Source organism: Antrostomus carolinensis, unplaced genomic scaffold (assembly GCF_000700745.2).
Source record: "Antrostomus carolinensis isolate BGI_N321 unplaced genomic scaffold, ASM70074v2 scaffold23628, whole genome shotgun sequence".
Lineage (NCBI taxonomy): Eukaryota > Metazoa > Chordata > Aves > Caprimulgiformes > Caprimulgidae > Antrostomus > Antrostomus carolinensis.
In genome coordinates, this window is record NW_010334127.1 from 28,576 (window position 1) to 41,920 (window position 13,345).

Genomic DNA, 13,345 nt, shown 5'->3' on the forward strand with positions numbered 1-13,345 from the left:
TAGCTAGTGGCATCACACAGGAGTTCAAAGCAGAACCACAGAGTTGTGCCTTCGAACTATTTATAAAATTCCTGTTAAATGTACAGGGAACAGGTGGCACAAAATAATTACATTTTGATTTTTTTTTTTTCTAACACCTGGATTTAAATAGTCCCTAAATGTAATTACCCATATTTGTTTAGAATGACTGCAGAATATAAATTTTGGGATTGCTAATAGTTCTCTTTTTAGGAAATGTTAATAATTCAGTCAAAATGAATGATGTGAAGGAACTAAGCTAACTGATAAAGAATATATTACATTGAATATTATTTTTTTTTTTTTGTAATAATGTAGATTTTGGCTTTTTCATGAGCAATTTGTCACATGAGGCCAGTTAAAGTTAACTTTACAACATGAATGGTTGTTTCTGCTATGTGTGACTTAATTTTGCCATGAGCAGTGATGCATGAAGAAAAGCCTCACATTACGGTACTGCCTGATGGTGATCTCGAGGGTTTGCAGTGCTGCTCTGTACAACACTACTTTTTTTGAGGTGTGTGTAATTCAGCAGAATAACTTGGAGATTCTCACCTGAACTGTAATCTCCACATAAGTTGTTACTTTTTTTTTTTTTTTTGAGAAATAATATTTAAAAAAACACCAAAACAAGCAAAAAAACCAACCCTTGACAGGTACGAACTGCCCTTAAGGCTAGCATAATCAAAGAATTAGAGATAGGATAAAAAAATAATTTTAAAAAAAACCTGTTCCTAATATTTCTACAATTTCTGAAGACCTGTAGTTTTTCTCCTCTCTTCAGGAAGAGCATTCCATCTCAAGATAGATGGAAAACTGGGTGAAGAAGTAGTGTAATTTGAACGGAGTAGTGGTCAGATGGAGAGAACAAAAATTTTTAGGAAGGCTTAATGTGACCAGTTGACAAAGGTAATCTCTTGGAAATGATAATTTTATTGTGACAACAGTGAGGAAAATGGAGACATTGCATGGTCAGAACTTTTTCATTTAAGAACAGAAACCTCAGCTTAACATTTGGGATGGATGGGGTGTTGTCCTTGTAAAGAAAAGACTTCCTCCTGATTATCTTTGACATGGTCACAAATCCCATGAAATATGCTTGGCCTGAATGTCTTGCTCTTACCAGCATCGGCAGTAACATATTTTGAGTTCTATGGTGGAAGGATTTTTATTTTATTTCAGTGCCTTCCACATCAGGTTTGTGCAACACACAGCCTTGTACAGCACCCCGTGCCATTTGCTTGATCTGCCAGCAGTGAAGGTGGTGTCTGTCAAGCATCTTCATTTTGACTGGCCAGGCAGCAAACACATACTTGAAGGCAGACACAGCTCATCTTGGCTTTCTCCCAGCTGTGGGTCAAAGCCGTGCAAGTGGGAGACATGAGAGGGAGATGGGTTATTTTGCGGTGGAGTTGGGAGAGGAGGTGCTGATGAGATATGAATGCTTTCTCCAGGGAGAGCTCTGAAGGGGAACGGGGGATAGGGAGTGTGGGAAGAATGAGGGAACACTGCAGAGAGGATGGAGCGCTGGCAGGCTGTGCTGGGGAGGAAGGGGGAGCTGCACAGACCAGAAGGGATTTCAGTGTGGGTGAGGGCTGCTGTTGATGATATGTGGGTTCACTTGACTTGGACACTTATAAACTGCATAGGGTTTTCCCTTATTTTGTGATAAAGTGGCAAGTAGTTTGGAATGGATTCACCTCTATCCTTGTTTGCAAGCCATTCAAAAATGATGTGCTGTAAGGACTTTTCCCTGATTTTCAGGGAATTAACAAGATTTATTTATTAGTCATCTGCTTTCATGAACTTACTGTCTGGGCACAGAACAAGCAAAGGGAGAGGAAAAGGAGTGATATATTCCGTTCTAAAGAGGGATGGCTGGGGTGCAAAGACATGAGTAAATTGCTTGAGAATGCATACAGAAAAGCATGTTGCAGGTGTAGGGCCTGATCCCAAATACCTAACTGGGGCAGTAATTTTTTGTTGCTTCTAGAACTGCACAGCCTCTCCATGTCACTCTGTCCCAGGAGACTGTGCTGGATAGTGATTCAGGAGAACAGCTTCATTTTCAATCTTCCATATAGATAAAAGTGTCTTAAAATTTTGTCCATCTCGAACCAAATATAAATAGAGAAGGTATTTGTAGTTTATTTTGGGAAGGATAGAAATTTCTAAGACAATGCTTTTTAAGTGATAGTCTCTGGAAATTTTATTCCGTAACTTCATGAATGCTCTTAACATTCATATTCCAAGCAGTACTGTTCCAATAGGAAAGAAGAGACTGCCAGTCAAATTTGTAAGTATATTACTTTGTGGTGATGTATTATGTTAGGTATGTTAGCTGCACTATTGGAAAGTTCAAAAGTAAGACATTCATTTAAGCAGGCAGTGGCTTGAATTATAGCAAACTCAGAGAAGATTTTAATGTTATGTACAGACATTATGTATTTGCTAAGCAGCTTGCTATTTCCTGTTTGTAGTAAATTTTAGCTCTATTATTTAGGTGAAGCACGGTTAGTTATATGGAATTCTGAAAGCTTGACCCCAGACTCTTGTTCAAGGTGAAGACTTTTTTTTCTTTTTTAAATCATGATGCCATTGCTTGCTCAGAATTGGTGAGAGAGGTCCTGACTTTTCTTAAAAGCTTTTCTCATGGCCATACTTGGAGGCTTCAAGGGTGTCTCAGAAGCATGAAAGTCCATAAAGTTATCTTGTAGCTTTGTTGGAAAGCACTTGGCAAATTCTAGTGTGGTAGAGAGCCAATCTGATGTTAATAAGGCCTCGCTTCTTCTTGGCAGTAATAACTCCAGAAATTTTAGAAACAGATGCTTCAAAAATAGGCTGGGGGGCTTCCATGGGACATCAAAGTTTAAGTGGCTGTTAGAAGCTGTCAAATCTCTTTAAGCATAAACAAGCTGGAGTTCCTATCAATCTGGAGAGCACTCAAGAAACTTCATTCTGAAGAGGCTTGCTGCACACAGGAACTGATAGACAACAAGGTGGTAGCATTCTGGCTTGCAAAACTGAGGATTTGTTGTTAGGAAAGGGGATAGTACTAGCTGTAAAGATTCAACAGCGGTTGGAAAGTGTAGGAAAAGTGATATGGTCCTTGGCAAGTGACTTTTTCAGGAGGCTGCTTTGAAAAATAGCTTTTGCTCAAAGTGCATCAGGAAGTGGGAACTTTGCCTAAACTAGCAAACTTTGTAGTAGAGATTCACCAGCAGCAGTGGATCCGCCGTGTCTATAGGCTTCTGGTAACTACTGTCATGTTAGAGATTAGGTTGGAGATTAGCTTCCAGTTCATGTGTATGCTGCAAACCCACTGTGGCTGCCATTGGGATGCTGTGACATGTTGTTATTGTGTGACGGTAGTACCTACGTGTCTGGTTCTCTTTTGGCCTAGAAACTGTACAAACATAATTTTATGTAGTCATTGTATATTAATGCATTGAAGTTTGGCAGTAGCCATGTCTTTATGGAAAAGGATGGTGATTTTAAGAAAACCATAAGGTCGTTCTTTTTGCAGTGAAGAATGATCTTAATTCACATGAGGTGCATGATTTATTGATTGGTACTCCTGGCCATAGACAAATTCTTATGCTGTGATGTAGAGAGTTTGGCCAGGTTTTGGAGAATAATTCAAGCAGATGTCTTTCAGTACTCTGTTTATTCTTCCCTAGCCTATCACAATTATTTGGAAGCCTGGATTGCTCATTTTGAAATTGTTTGGGGTTTCCTAAATAGGTTCTTGCATTCTTAGCTGCATTACAGTTCTGCAGGAGTTGGAGTAAATTGTCCTTCAGAGTAAACTCATGAGCCAAGCTAGCAAAAGCCATTGATTTACTTTGAACTATGTCTCCTTAGTCAGCCAGCCTTTCAGGATGTGAAGCTGAAATGGTATATGTCTGAGCACTGGGTGAGGAAAAAATGCAACAGGTCATGAATTTTTCTTGTTAGCTAGAACAAAAGCAGCAAGGAGAATAAATTTGCTGATCATTTAGGTTTCATTTTATCCCGTGATACGTACTATATAGTCTCTGTATCTTCTTCTTTCTCTTCTCAGCATCAAGTGCTGTTAATAACAAAAAAACTGCAGAAATGTTTGAAAGAATATTAAAAAATTATGGAACTAACAAGATTCCTAGCCAGCTTCATCACTTGGTCACTATGCTGAAATTTCCTGTTGATCATTTTGAACACTAACATTTTAGATTCTGCCTCTTGAAGCAGAAGTATAACCTCTAGAGTGCTGGAAATATGGTTAACTAAGGCAATTCTAATAAGTAATTTTACATTAAATAACTGCAGAGAATATAGAGCTTGGTGATTTTCATGGTCTAATAAAACCAGAAAGAGTGAGCTAGACTGGTGGTAGAGTCAGTGCATGGTAGAAGAAAAGTATCTTCATTAGTTATGTTAATACTGTACTTCTGAAATAGTATTAAACACTAATAAACTTTAGCTTAAAATGGTAGCTTTTATAGTTATTTAGTGTGTTAGACTATTTGACAATGACTGAAGCTTACTTGTTTGGATTGATTTCTGTAATTTTAGTTTTTATAGATTCCTGATACTATATTAGCATGGCTTGCTAATGGGTTTTCTTGATCTTACACAACACATGGGGAGAGGGGGAAAGATTATTAGTATGTCATTCATAAAGGCATAATTATATACCCAGATACAGTGGGTATACACAATATCACTCTTGTTTGACCCTGGATTGGCCATTTTCATAAAGGAGTAAAATTGTTGTTTTTCACTATACAACGCAATTATTGAATAGCATTTATTTACGTATTTCCACTTGACCAGGAGGCCAGTCTTGAAATATTTGTATGTAAACATATTTGGACATAAATAAATCTTTTTTTTTTTTTTTTTTTGTATTTACTTGCATTTAACTCTAAATTGGAGTTGCAGTAAGTAGTCATTTCCATTGTGATTTCTAAGTCCAAGTGATTATTAATGAGCAATTTTTTTCTTAAAAAGGTGAGATAATATGTTTACTAATAGAAAATGAGTCATTGTTGCAGTTCTGTCAGTTTTCACAGGTGGACAGTAGTTAATTCCTGAATCCTATGAGGATAAAGAGATATTTTTTGTCTTTTGCAAATTTTGGGTTTGCTGAAGGCCTTTGAAATTGAACATTTTAAAAAACATAGTCTGAACCTCTTGACTCTTACAGTGATTTTTCTGTGGGGTTTTGAAGAATTGATCTCGACATGTCCGTTTTCCTTCCTTAATTGTACTCGGATCTCCTCCTTTCTTAAGCTACACCAAACCAAAATCTAGTGGAGGCTACATGAAGTCTTGCATCAAGCGAGGTGGAGGGAGTGGAAGACAGGAGTTGTCCTGAGGACAACTTGACCTGTCTGTAGGTGAAAACTGAAGTCATGTGAGAATAGTTCTTACACTTTTCATACTGCGGGGCAGTCCAGCCCCTTCCTACCTTAATAAGGGGGTAAGAAACATTTAGGTCAGTGAGAGCCCTTCGGGTGTCAGATGTAAAAGCACACTTGGTATGCAGTAATGACAGCTGTGACAATAGACCATAGAAATAAAGTTTTGAGCTTTTGGCATCCCTGTGTCCAAAGCTTAACCCAGGCCTCCATTAGAAAGACCTTTTCCTACTACTTTATTTGAGGAAGAACTGATGGTGCGAATATTTGCATTAAAGCCATGCCTGGAGGCTGAGGTGCTGTCGTGCCAGGCTCTGTACAAAGCTGCAAAAATGTAACGTGGGTCACGTTCCCTTTGAAACCCAAGATTTGTATTTTCATAAGAAATTTGTGAAGGAGTCCTGGGATAATAAACACTAGTAATATGAAGATTGAAACATTTATCATTTGCTTGTACTAATTAATATAGTGCAGGTGGGATGGGGAGACTTGCATGTTTTAAGTGCAGCAGGGATGTGGTTGTCAAATGAGATTTTATTATTTGTTAAGGAATGACCCTAAGTAATTCCATGCCTAGTTAATAAACTGGGCAAAGTTACTTTTGCAAGCACTGTTTACTTAAAATAATTTATTGAAATTTTTAATAAAATTCATTGTTCCATTGGAACCTTGGGGTAAAGTTAAACCTTTACGTTGCTTCTTTTCTCATTGGGTGAAAGTGTGGAAAAGAGGAGAAAGTCTTTCATACATATATAAAAATATGTATCTCTCTCTCTCTCTCATTCTCTTTTCTGTTATTGTCTTTCCTAGCCATTCCATAGTAAAAACATGGATAAATGTAAAAATGTCAAATTAAAAAAATAATTGGTGCTTATGGGATGAACAATTTTTGTTTTTACCAAATCAGTTCAAACCCAGTAACTCTGAAGTCCTATGCAAGCTGCAGGGCTCCGAAGGCACAGCAGTGCCCTGGCTCCGCCTTTGCCCCGCTGAGCAGCTGTGTAACATGTTGTATTTAAGGCAAGTGGCTTCACCTTAAGAGGCTGACTGGACCCACTGCATGTCACAGAGGCAAGGTCCTGCTCGTCAGGCACTTCTGGCAGGACCAGGGCCCTTGGTCTCATGGATACAGGGTGACAGGTCGCTCGCATCCAGGCAAGCTCAGAGTAAGTTGGTGTCCAGGGAGTCAGCCTGCTTCGCTGGGCTGAGGGCTGCTGCTCTGCTGGGAGCAATTGATGAGCCATGTCTTGCTACCGAGGCCTGTAGGTATATTGAGCATCTTTGGGTAAGTATTTACAGTGCTTATGCAATCGAGTGGTCAGTACAGCAGTTCTTGTTCCCTCCTCTATGAGCATTAGTTCCATTTCCTCCTGTTCTTTTAGCTGGCAACCTTTCTCATCGTTTCCTAGAAAGTGGCAAGGGTCATTCTGACCTGCTAAATCCATTTGTGGCTTATGGCAGAAACCATGTGGATTAATAGATCTAAATTGTCATTTTTACCATTGGACTGAATTCCCTCTTAATGTTTTTAATACACTTTGTTTCACCACAACCAGTGAGATTTGCCTTCCCTTCAAAAACAAGTCTTGTCTTAGCCAGGGGGATGGAGGGCAAGAAAACTCCACATTATATTATTCAAATTAATTTTTAAAGTATCAAGGTTTTTCTGCCTTTGATTAGTTATTTTTGAAATACCTGGGTATATATAAAACCTATTCCTAGGCAATGAAAAAATACTTTCTTATTTTGTTGTACTTTCTAAAAGAATTTTGCCTGGTATGGAGAGTGTTTAAAAAAAACTATTAAAGATTGTGTTTTGGAAAAATAGAAAACTCTGTTTTACCCAAATAAAAAAAGACAGAACAAAAAAAAAAATCAAAACTTTGCAGATGCCCAGTGGGCTGGGTACTTATTTTCTTCTTCTACAAAGTTTTTGTTAGAACTGCTACATTTTCCAGAATTTCTGTACAATCTTTTTACATTGATATGCCTTGTCTTTGCGTTTTTCCATAAGTTATCAAAGGTGGCTTTCTGGGTTTCAGCCGAATTCTTTGGCATGTGAAAGAGATGCAGTAACTTCTTGATTTGTTTTGTGCAAATTAGGTTTTGTAATCTGTAAGTTTTTTAAAATATGTGCAGTATTTGGAAACATAGAGTCCTATTTTGTATTTTTTAAATGTAACTATTGCTTTTGGAGCTGTAACTTTACCTTAGAGTCTTTGATGTGAAGGAACTGGTTTGCCAGTGTAACTTAGAGTATTGATGAATCCTTATGTAATGCAGCAAGGTGTAAAAAACAATACTTATTGAGCTCTGAAGTTAAAGGGAGAAATACATCCATATTTAACTAAAAAGACCACTTATTCAAAGAGAGAAACAGATCCTTAAAATATCCTGCTAATATGAGGTAATTCCTTCCCTTCCTCTTACTGAACTTGCTAATTAGTAGTTTTTAGTCTGCCTCCCCTAATATTGCTCATGAGCTTGGAGCTGTGATACAGAAGTATTCCATACAGGCAGAACTGGTGATGGGCACTAAACCATTTGATCTTCTCTAGTTTTTGCTTTCTTTTGAGACAGCAGATGGAGAGTAGTCACCACCATGCGACTTGAGACAGACTCTGAAATGAGACTTTACTGAAGTTTAAAAAAAAAAAAAAAGGCATCTCTTTAAATATTTATGTATTAATACAAATCTGCTTGAAAAGCAAGTTGTGGTCCCTGTAATTATTTCCTCCTGAGGTAGCAGATCCAACTTCTCTGTGGGCTTAAGGAAGTAGTGACAATGAGAGTATTTGCCCGTTTCATAATGAAACCAATTCTGATTTGAGTGAAATTAAATTAAGACGTTTCCCCCCCCGTCTCTTTTCTTGCAGGAGGAAAACTGTGGTCTTATGTTAGTAAGTTCTTAAACCGGAGTCCTGAAGAGAGCTTTGAAATTCCTGAACCCAGAACATCCAGTTCAACGAAAATTTACCTGGAGCAGCCGACACCAAGTCCTAAAGAAATGGGTAGCAGCACTGATTCCAGAGAAAGCTATGGGGAGAGCATGCTGAAGGTGGTCCCGCTGAAGAGCAGCCTGACGCCGAGCTCTCAGGATGACAGCAGCAACCAGGAAGATGGCCAAGAGAGTTCGAAGTGGATGGACTCAGGATCTAGCTCAGAAGAGGAGTGCACTACTAGTTATTTAACGTTATGCAATGAATATGGGCAAGAAAAAATTGATTCTGGCTCTCTAAATGAGGAACCAGTGGTTAAACTGGAGAGTGAAGGTCTAAATACCAAAGAGAGAAGTTGCTTACAGAAATGCAGTGTCGTTGGCAGTGGTGGCTTCACCTCCCAGATTGCATCTCAGGAACGAAAACTTTTCATTGACGATGCTGAGTCAGAAATAGCTAGCCCTACTAGGATATTGGACTCATTAACTAAATCAAAGAACAGTCCCATGGAACTCTTCAGGATAGACAGCAAAGATAGCACTAGTGAGCTCCTGGGGCTTGATTTTGGAGAAAAATTATATAACCTGAAATCGGAACCTTTGAAGCCATTGTTTTCTGTCCCAGATAATGACAGAAGCTTGGATGCCCTAGAGAACAAAATGGGTGTGAGAGCTCATGACACCATAAGCAGGGGGTCAAATGACTCTGTGCCGGTTATCTCCTTTAAGGACGCTGCTTTTGATGATGTAAATAGTGTTGATGAAGGAAGGCCTGATCTCCTAATAAACTTACCTGGTATGTCTGATGAAACAGAAGAGGCAGCAGCCTCAAGGCCAACAAAGTTTACAAAAACTGATAGGGACTCATTGGAAGTAAAGCGATTAGAAGCACCTGATGTCTTACAATTAAATAGTTCTGTAGAGCCATGCAAAGCATTTGATCAAGAGCCAAATCATGTGGCACCAGAAGTGAGTGATCCTTCTTGTGAAGAAGCAAATGGACAAAGCGGTGTCACTCAGGGACCTCTTGGGACCCTCTTTACATCTGACCAAGAGGTAGGTAGTTCAGAAGACAGGGCCCTGTTTCAAGGGCTTGGAACCTGCTCCTTGAACATGACAAGCAAAGAAGAAAGTTTATTTGTTTCCAGCCCGCTCTCGGGTGCTCAAGATGTTAGCTTGGATGGAGATGTGTTAAGAAATGAACCAGTGTTGCTGTTTTCTGATCAAACTGAAGAATCTGGGGAAGAGGGAACAGACCTAACTTCGTTACCAGCAGCTGAAAGTAAAAAGACAGCACCAAAGAGGGAAGACAAAATAGCAGCAGCAGGGGAGAAGGAAATACATCAAATTTTTCAGGACCTCGATGAAAGATTAGCGATAACCTCCAGGTTTTATATCCCAGAGGACTGCATTCAAAGATGGGCAGCTGAAATGGTTGTAGCCCTTGATGCTTTACATAGAGAAGGAATTGTGTGCCGTGATTTGAACCCAAACAACATCTTATTGAATGATAGAGGTCAGGAACTTTTGCAAATGCATTTCTTTTTATTCACTGTTGCTTCCAATTAACTGAGTAGGCGTTTTATCTTGTAATTAGTATCTTCATTTCCTGTCTAGAGCTTCATTATCAGTGCAGCAAATTCACCCCCAGTAATAGCTTCTAGTACTTAATGATGCCATTATTCTTAATGATACTGTTTTTAGCTACAAAAGGAGTAATTACAGTTCACTTCTGCAGAAAATGGAAGGGAAAAATGTTTTGATTTCTCCTGTCGTTTTGTTTTTAGGACACATTCAGCTAACGTATTTTAGCAGGTGGAGGGAGGTTGAAGATTCCTGTGACAACGATGCCATAGAGAGAATGTACTGTGCCCCAGGTTAGAGCAATCACCTACAATGTTTCACTTGGAAAGTAGATTAGCAGCTTTCACTTTCTTATGGAGCCTGTGTAGCATAGAGCTTGAGATGATGCAATATCTGAATTTTCTTTACTTTTTCCTGAATGGCTTCAAAAGCTAGAGGGCTTGTAACTGCTTTATTGTTGAACTGTGGTGGTGTTTGTTAGAGCCTTTCCATAAAATGTGATTGTATTGAATGTCTTGTTTAAGCAAATTTAAGGAATGTTTTTTTTTCTTGCAGTTATTTGCTATGTGTGAATACATCCTGATAACTGAAAAGAGCAAATAAGGGAAAGGGAAGACTGAAAAAATTACACTAAACATACAGAAATTTATAAATGCAAAGAACATGGGTAAAAACAAAACAAAACAAAAAAAACCCCAACAAACCATAGTTTGAAAAATACAACCCTAATAGTCTCAGAGATGCCTCTGACATTTTTGATGAGCTACAGCAAGCTTTGAAATAGTTTAGAGAGCTCTTTTCTAGAGCTACTTTCATCAATCATGAGGGTGATAAAATCAATATCTCTTGTGGTTTTTTTATAGCAAGGATGGCACTTGAAACCGAGCCCTTCCTCTTTTCCTCTTTCCAATTTATTTTCTGCTAATATAGTGGTCAAGTGGTAGTGACAGCCAAAAATCAGGTGTTTTACTTATAACTTAATATTTTAAAAATTTCATAGCTAGCCTAAAAAACCTACTTTTAGAGTTGAAATGACCACTGGGAGGCTGTGCAGATTTTCAGTTTCTGTTTTTTATTCTGAACTTGAAATGCCAACATATTCTTTCTGCTGAGCGCATGGTCTGGCTAGGGATTGCGACTTGGCATGCAGGTAGTCCTCAAGCTCAGAGTCTGCAAATGTGCTCAGAGAAATTTAGAATAAGTTATTTGCAATGGAAGTTCTGAACTTAGTTTGGCATCAGGTGTTTATTCTGTAACTTAGTCCCACAACTGCAATACAGTGAGGAACTGCTCTCTGTGAATAGAGGTGGTAGGATCTCAACAAAAATTTAAATGCCAGCCTCTTGAGATAAATAGTAAATAAAATCTTTTCTTTCCAGGTGTATATCAAAAGGGCAGATATTACAGAAAAAAATTCTTTTTACTTGTCAAAGCAAGCCCAACACCTTCATCCTACCCTCACTCCACTTTAATTCAAGAACAAGAAAACTGGGAAATCCCTGCAATTCTTGTGGTTGTTAAATAGAAATATGTCCTCTTTGCCAACATGCATGACGTCCTGTTAGAAAGAGGCATTTTCCTGCCTCCCTAACCCAGCCTCATACAAAGCGCTCCCTAGTTGAGTAGTAGCAAAGATGGAAGTGCAGCCTTTTCCCACCCTGCCATCATTAATGAGCTGTGAAAGTCAAAGCTTAATTTTTCTGTATTTTAATGAGGATCCAAAGAGAGGCTTTTTTTGCCCTGTAAGCCCCAACCAGCCAACTCCTGCAGTAATTAAGTGTTTAGGGAGCAGTTGGATAATATTTAGAAGTCCCCAACTGCAAGAATAAAGTTTTCCACACCATCATTATTTCCACCTCACAGCACAGGTGTGGTATCCATCAGGGCTTTTCTTGGTTAAGTTGTCCTCTCCTCTCCGCCCTCTCTGCCCTACCAAGCTGCAGCGTGCTTTATGTGTCTAACTGGTGAGCTACAAGATGATTTGCAAATGCAAATATTAGGTGTATGCAAGATGGCTGAACTGATACTGCTCTATGGTTCTTACCTTTCATATTTCTTGATCTTAATGTTATCTCTGGGAAGTGTACTGTTATTTTAGTGTAGCTATTTCATGCTATTTTTTGCGTAGGAGAGTAGTGCTTGATATAACTTAGCAATACAAAATATATTTTGGACCCAAGTGCCATTCTGTTCTGAGCAATGATTTAATACCTGTACCTTTATCTAAGTCCAAAGCAGCTTTCTTATGGCTGCTGCTGCTGGTAAATCTTGCTCTAGAACTTTTGATCAGTATTAAAAATAGAACTATGTTAGTGGGCTTTCTTTAGGCACCAGAGTTACAGGGAAAAAAAAAACCCAAACCAAACAAAAACCAAAACCAAACCCATATTTGGATGATCATTTTTAATTTTAAGGAGTGTACTATATCCCTATAACTCATGTCTCCCCTTTATCATGGTAGCATTGCTCCTCAATCTGCGTTTTGGAATAAGGATTTTGAAATTATACGTATCCTTCAGTTCTGCTCACCAGAGAAATTGGCAAGTTTGGGGTTTTTTATTCTTTTTAAGTTGCTTTAAAAAACTGATTATAAAAGTTTATCACAGCTTGTTTTTTTCCTGATGAAGGAAAAAACTGAAGGGCTGCAGTTTTGTAGAGGTGAATGAGTGATCTTCACAAAACTTCATCATGTCTTATGATTTCTTATCATAATACAACACAGTGACTAAATTAAGTGACACAGAGTGAGTCTTTACTTTGTTTTGAGTTTTCCTGGTGTTTCCAGTGTTGTGTGCTGTGTGGCCCTGCCTCTGGCTACTCAGCCTTCCCTCTCCTAACTGGAGGATGCAGCGAGACTTGGCTTGTAAAATTTTGTCTCCATGTGTTTAGCTCCGTGTGTGTTTTCATCAGAGTAAAGGATAGAATAGGATTTGGATATGATAACTTGTATGTTACTTGGTTTCAGTGTTTTGTTATTTAAATGCACTCATTAAAATTATTCAAGAAAGGGAAGATGTCTTTATCAAAACAGTGTCTTTCAGGGTCTGGTGTTGGAGACTGAGAACAGGTGATGAGTCTTGGGATGCAGTTCTTTTTCTGCATTGATTTTTTGAGGAGCAAATTTTGGAGGCAGAAAAAGGAGCGGATGAATGTAAAATTTAAAGAGATTACAGGATATCTTCAATTTAAAATAAGTAGGAAATTGTATTGCAGAGTTATGTGAAAGATGTAAAAATGTATTTGAGAAAATGTTATCTTTTTAGTTGATAAGGTTTTCAGGTGTTAGTTTTTTTACAGCACAAATTATAAAGTGCTTAGCAGTGAAATGCCTGAGGACATAATTTAAATTTTAAGTTGCTTTATTAGTTGAAGAAAAAAACCCATGGAGTCTAAATTCTACATT

At 38.3% G+C, this 13,345-nt stretch overlaps 1 protein-coding gene across 3 annotated transcripts in view; it reads left to right on the forward strand.

Moving 5' to 3' along the window:
* The window catches only part of RPS6KC1 (ribosomal protein S6 kinase C1), a 47,539-nt gene that overhangs the window by 20,026 nt on the left and 14,168 nt on the right, over positions 1–13,345 (forward strand). For 2 of the 3 annotated variants that reach the window (XM_010174119.2, XM_029086531.1), the window contains 2 exons: positions 8,297–9,874; positions 10,146–10,235. In XM_010174119.2, the coding sequence (XP_010172421.2) occupies positions 8,297–9,874; positions 10,146–10,235 (1,668 nt within the window). Of the gene's footprint in view, positions 1–8,296; positions 9,875–10,145; positions 10,236–13,345 lie in introns of those variants that run through there. The other variant, XM_029086530.1, reaches the window with a different exon arrangement.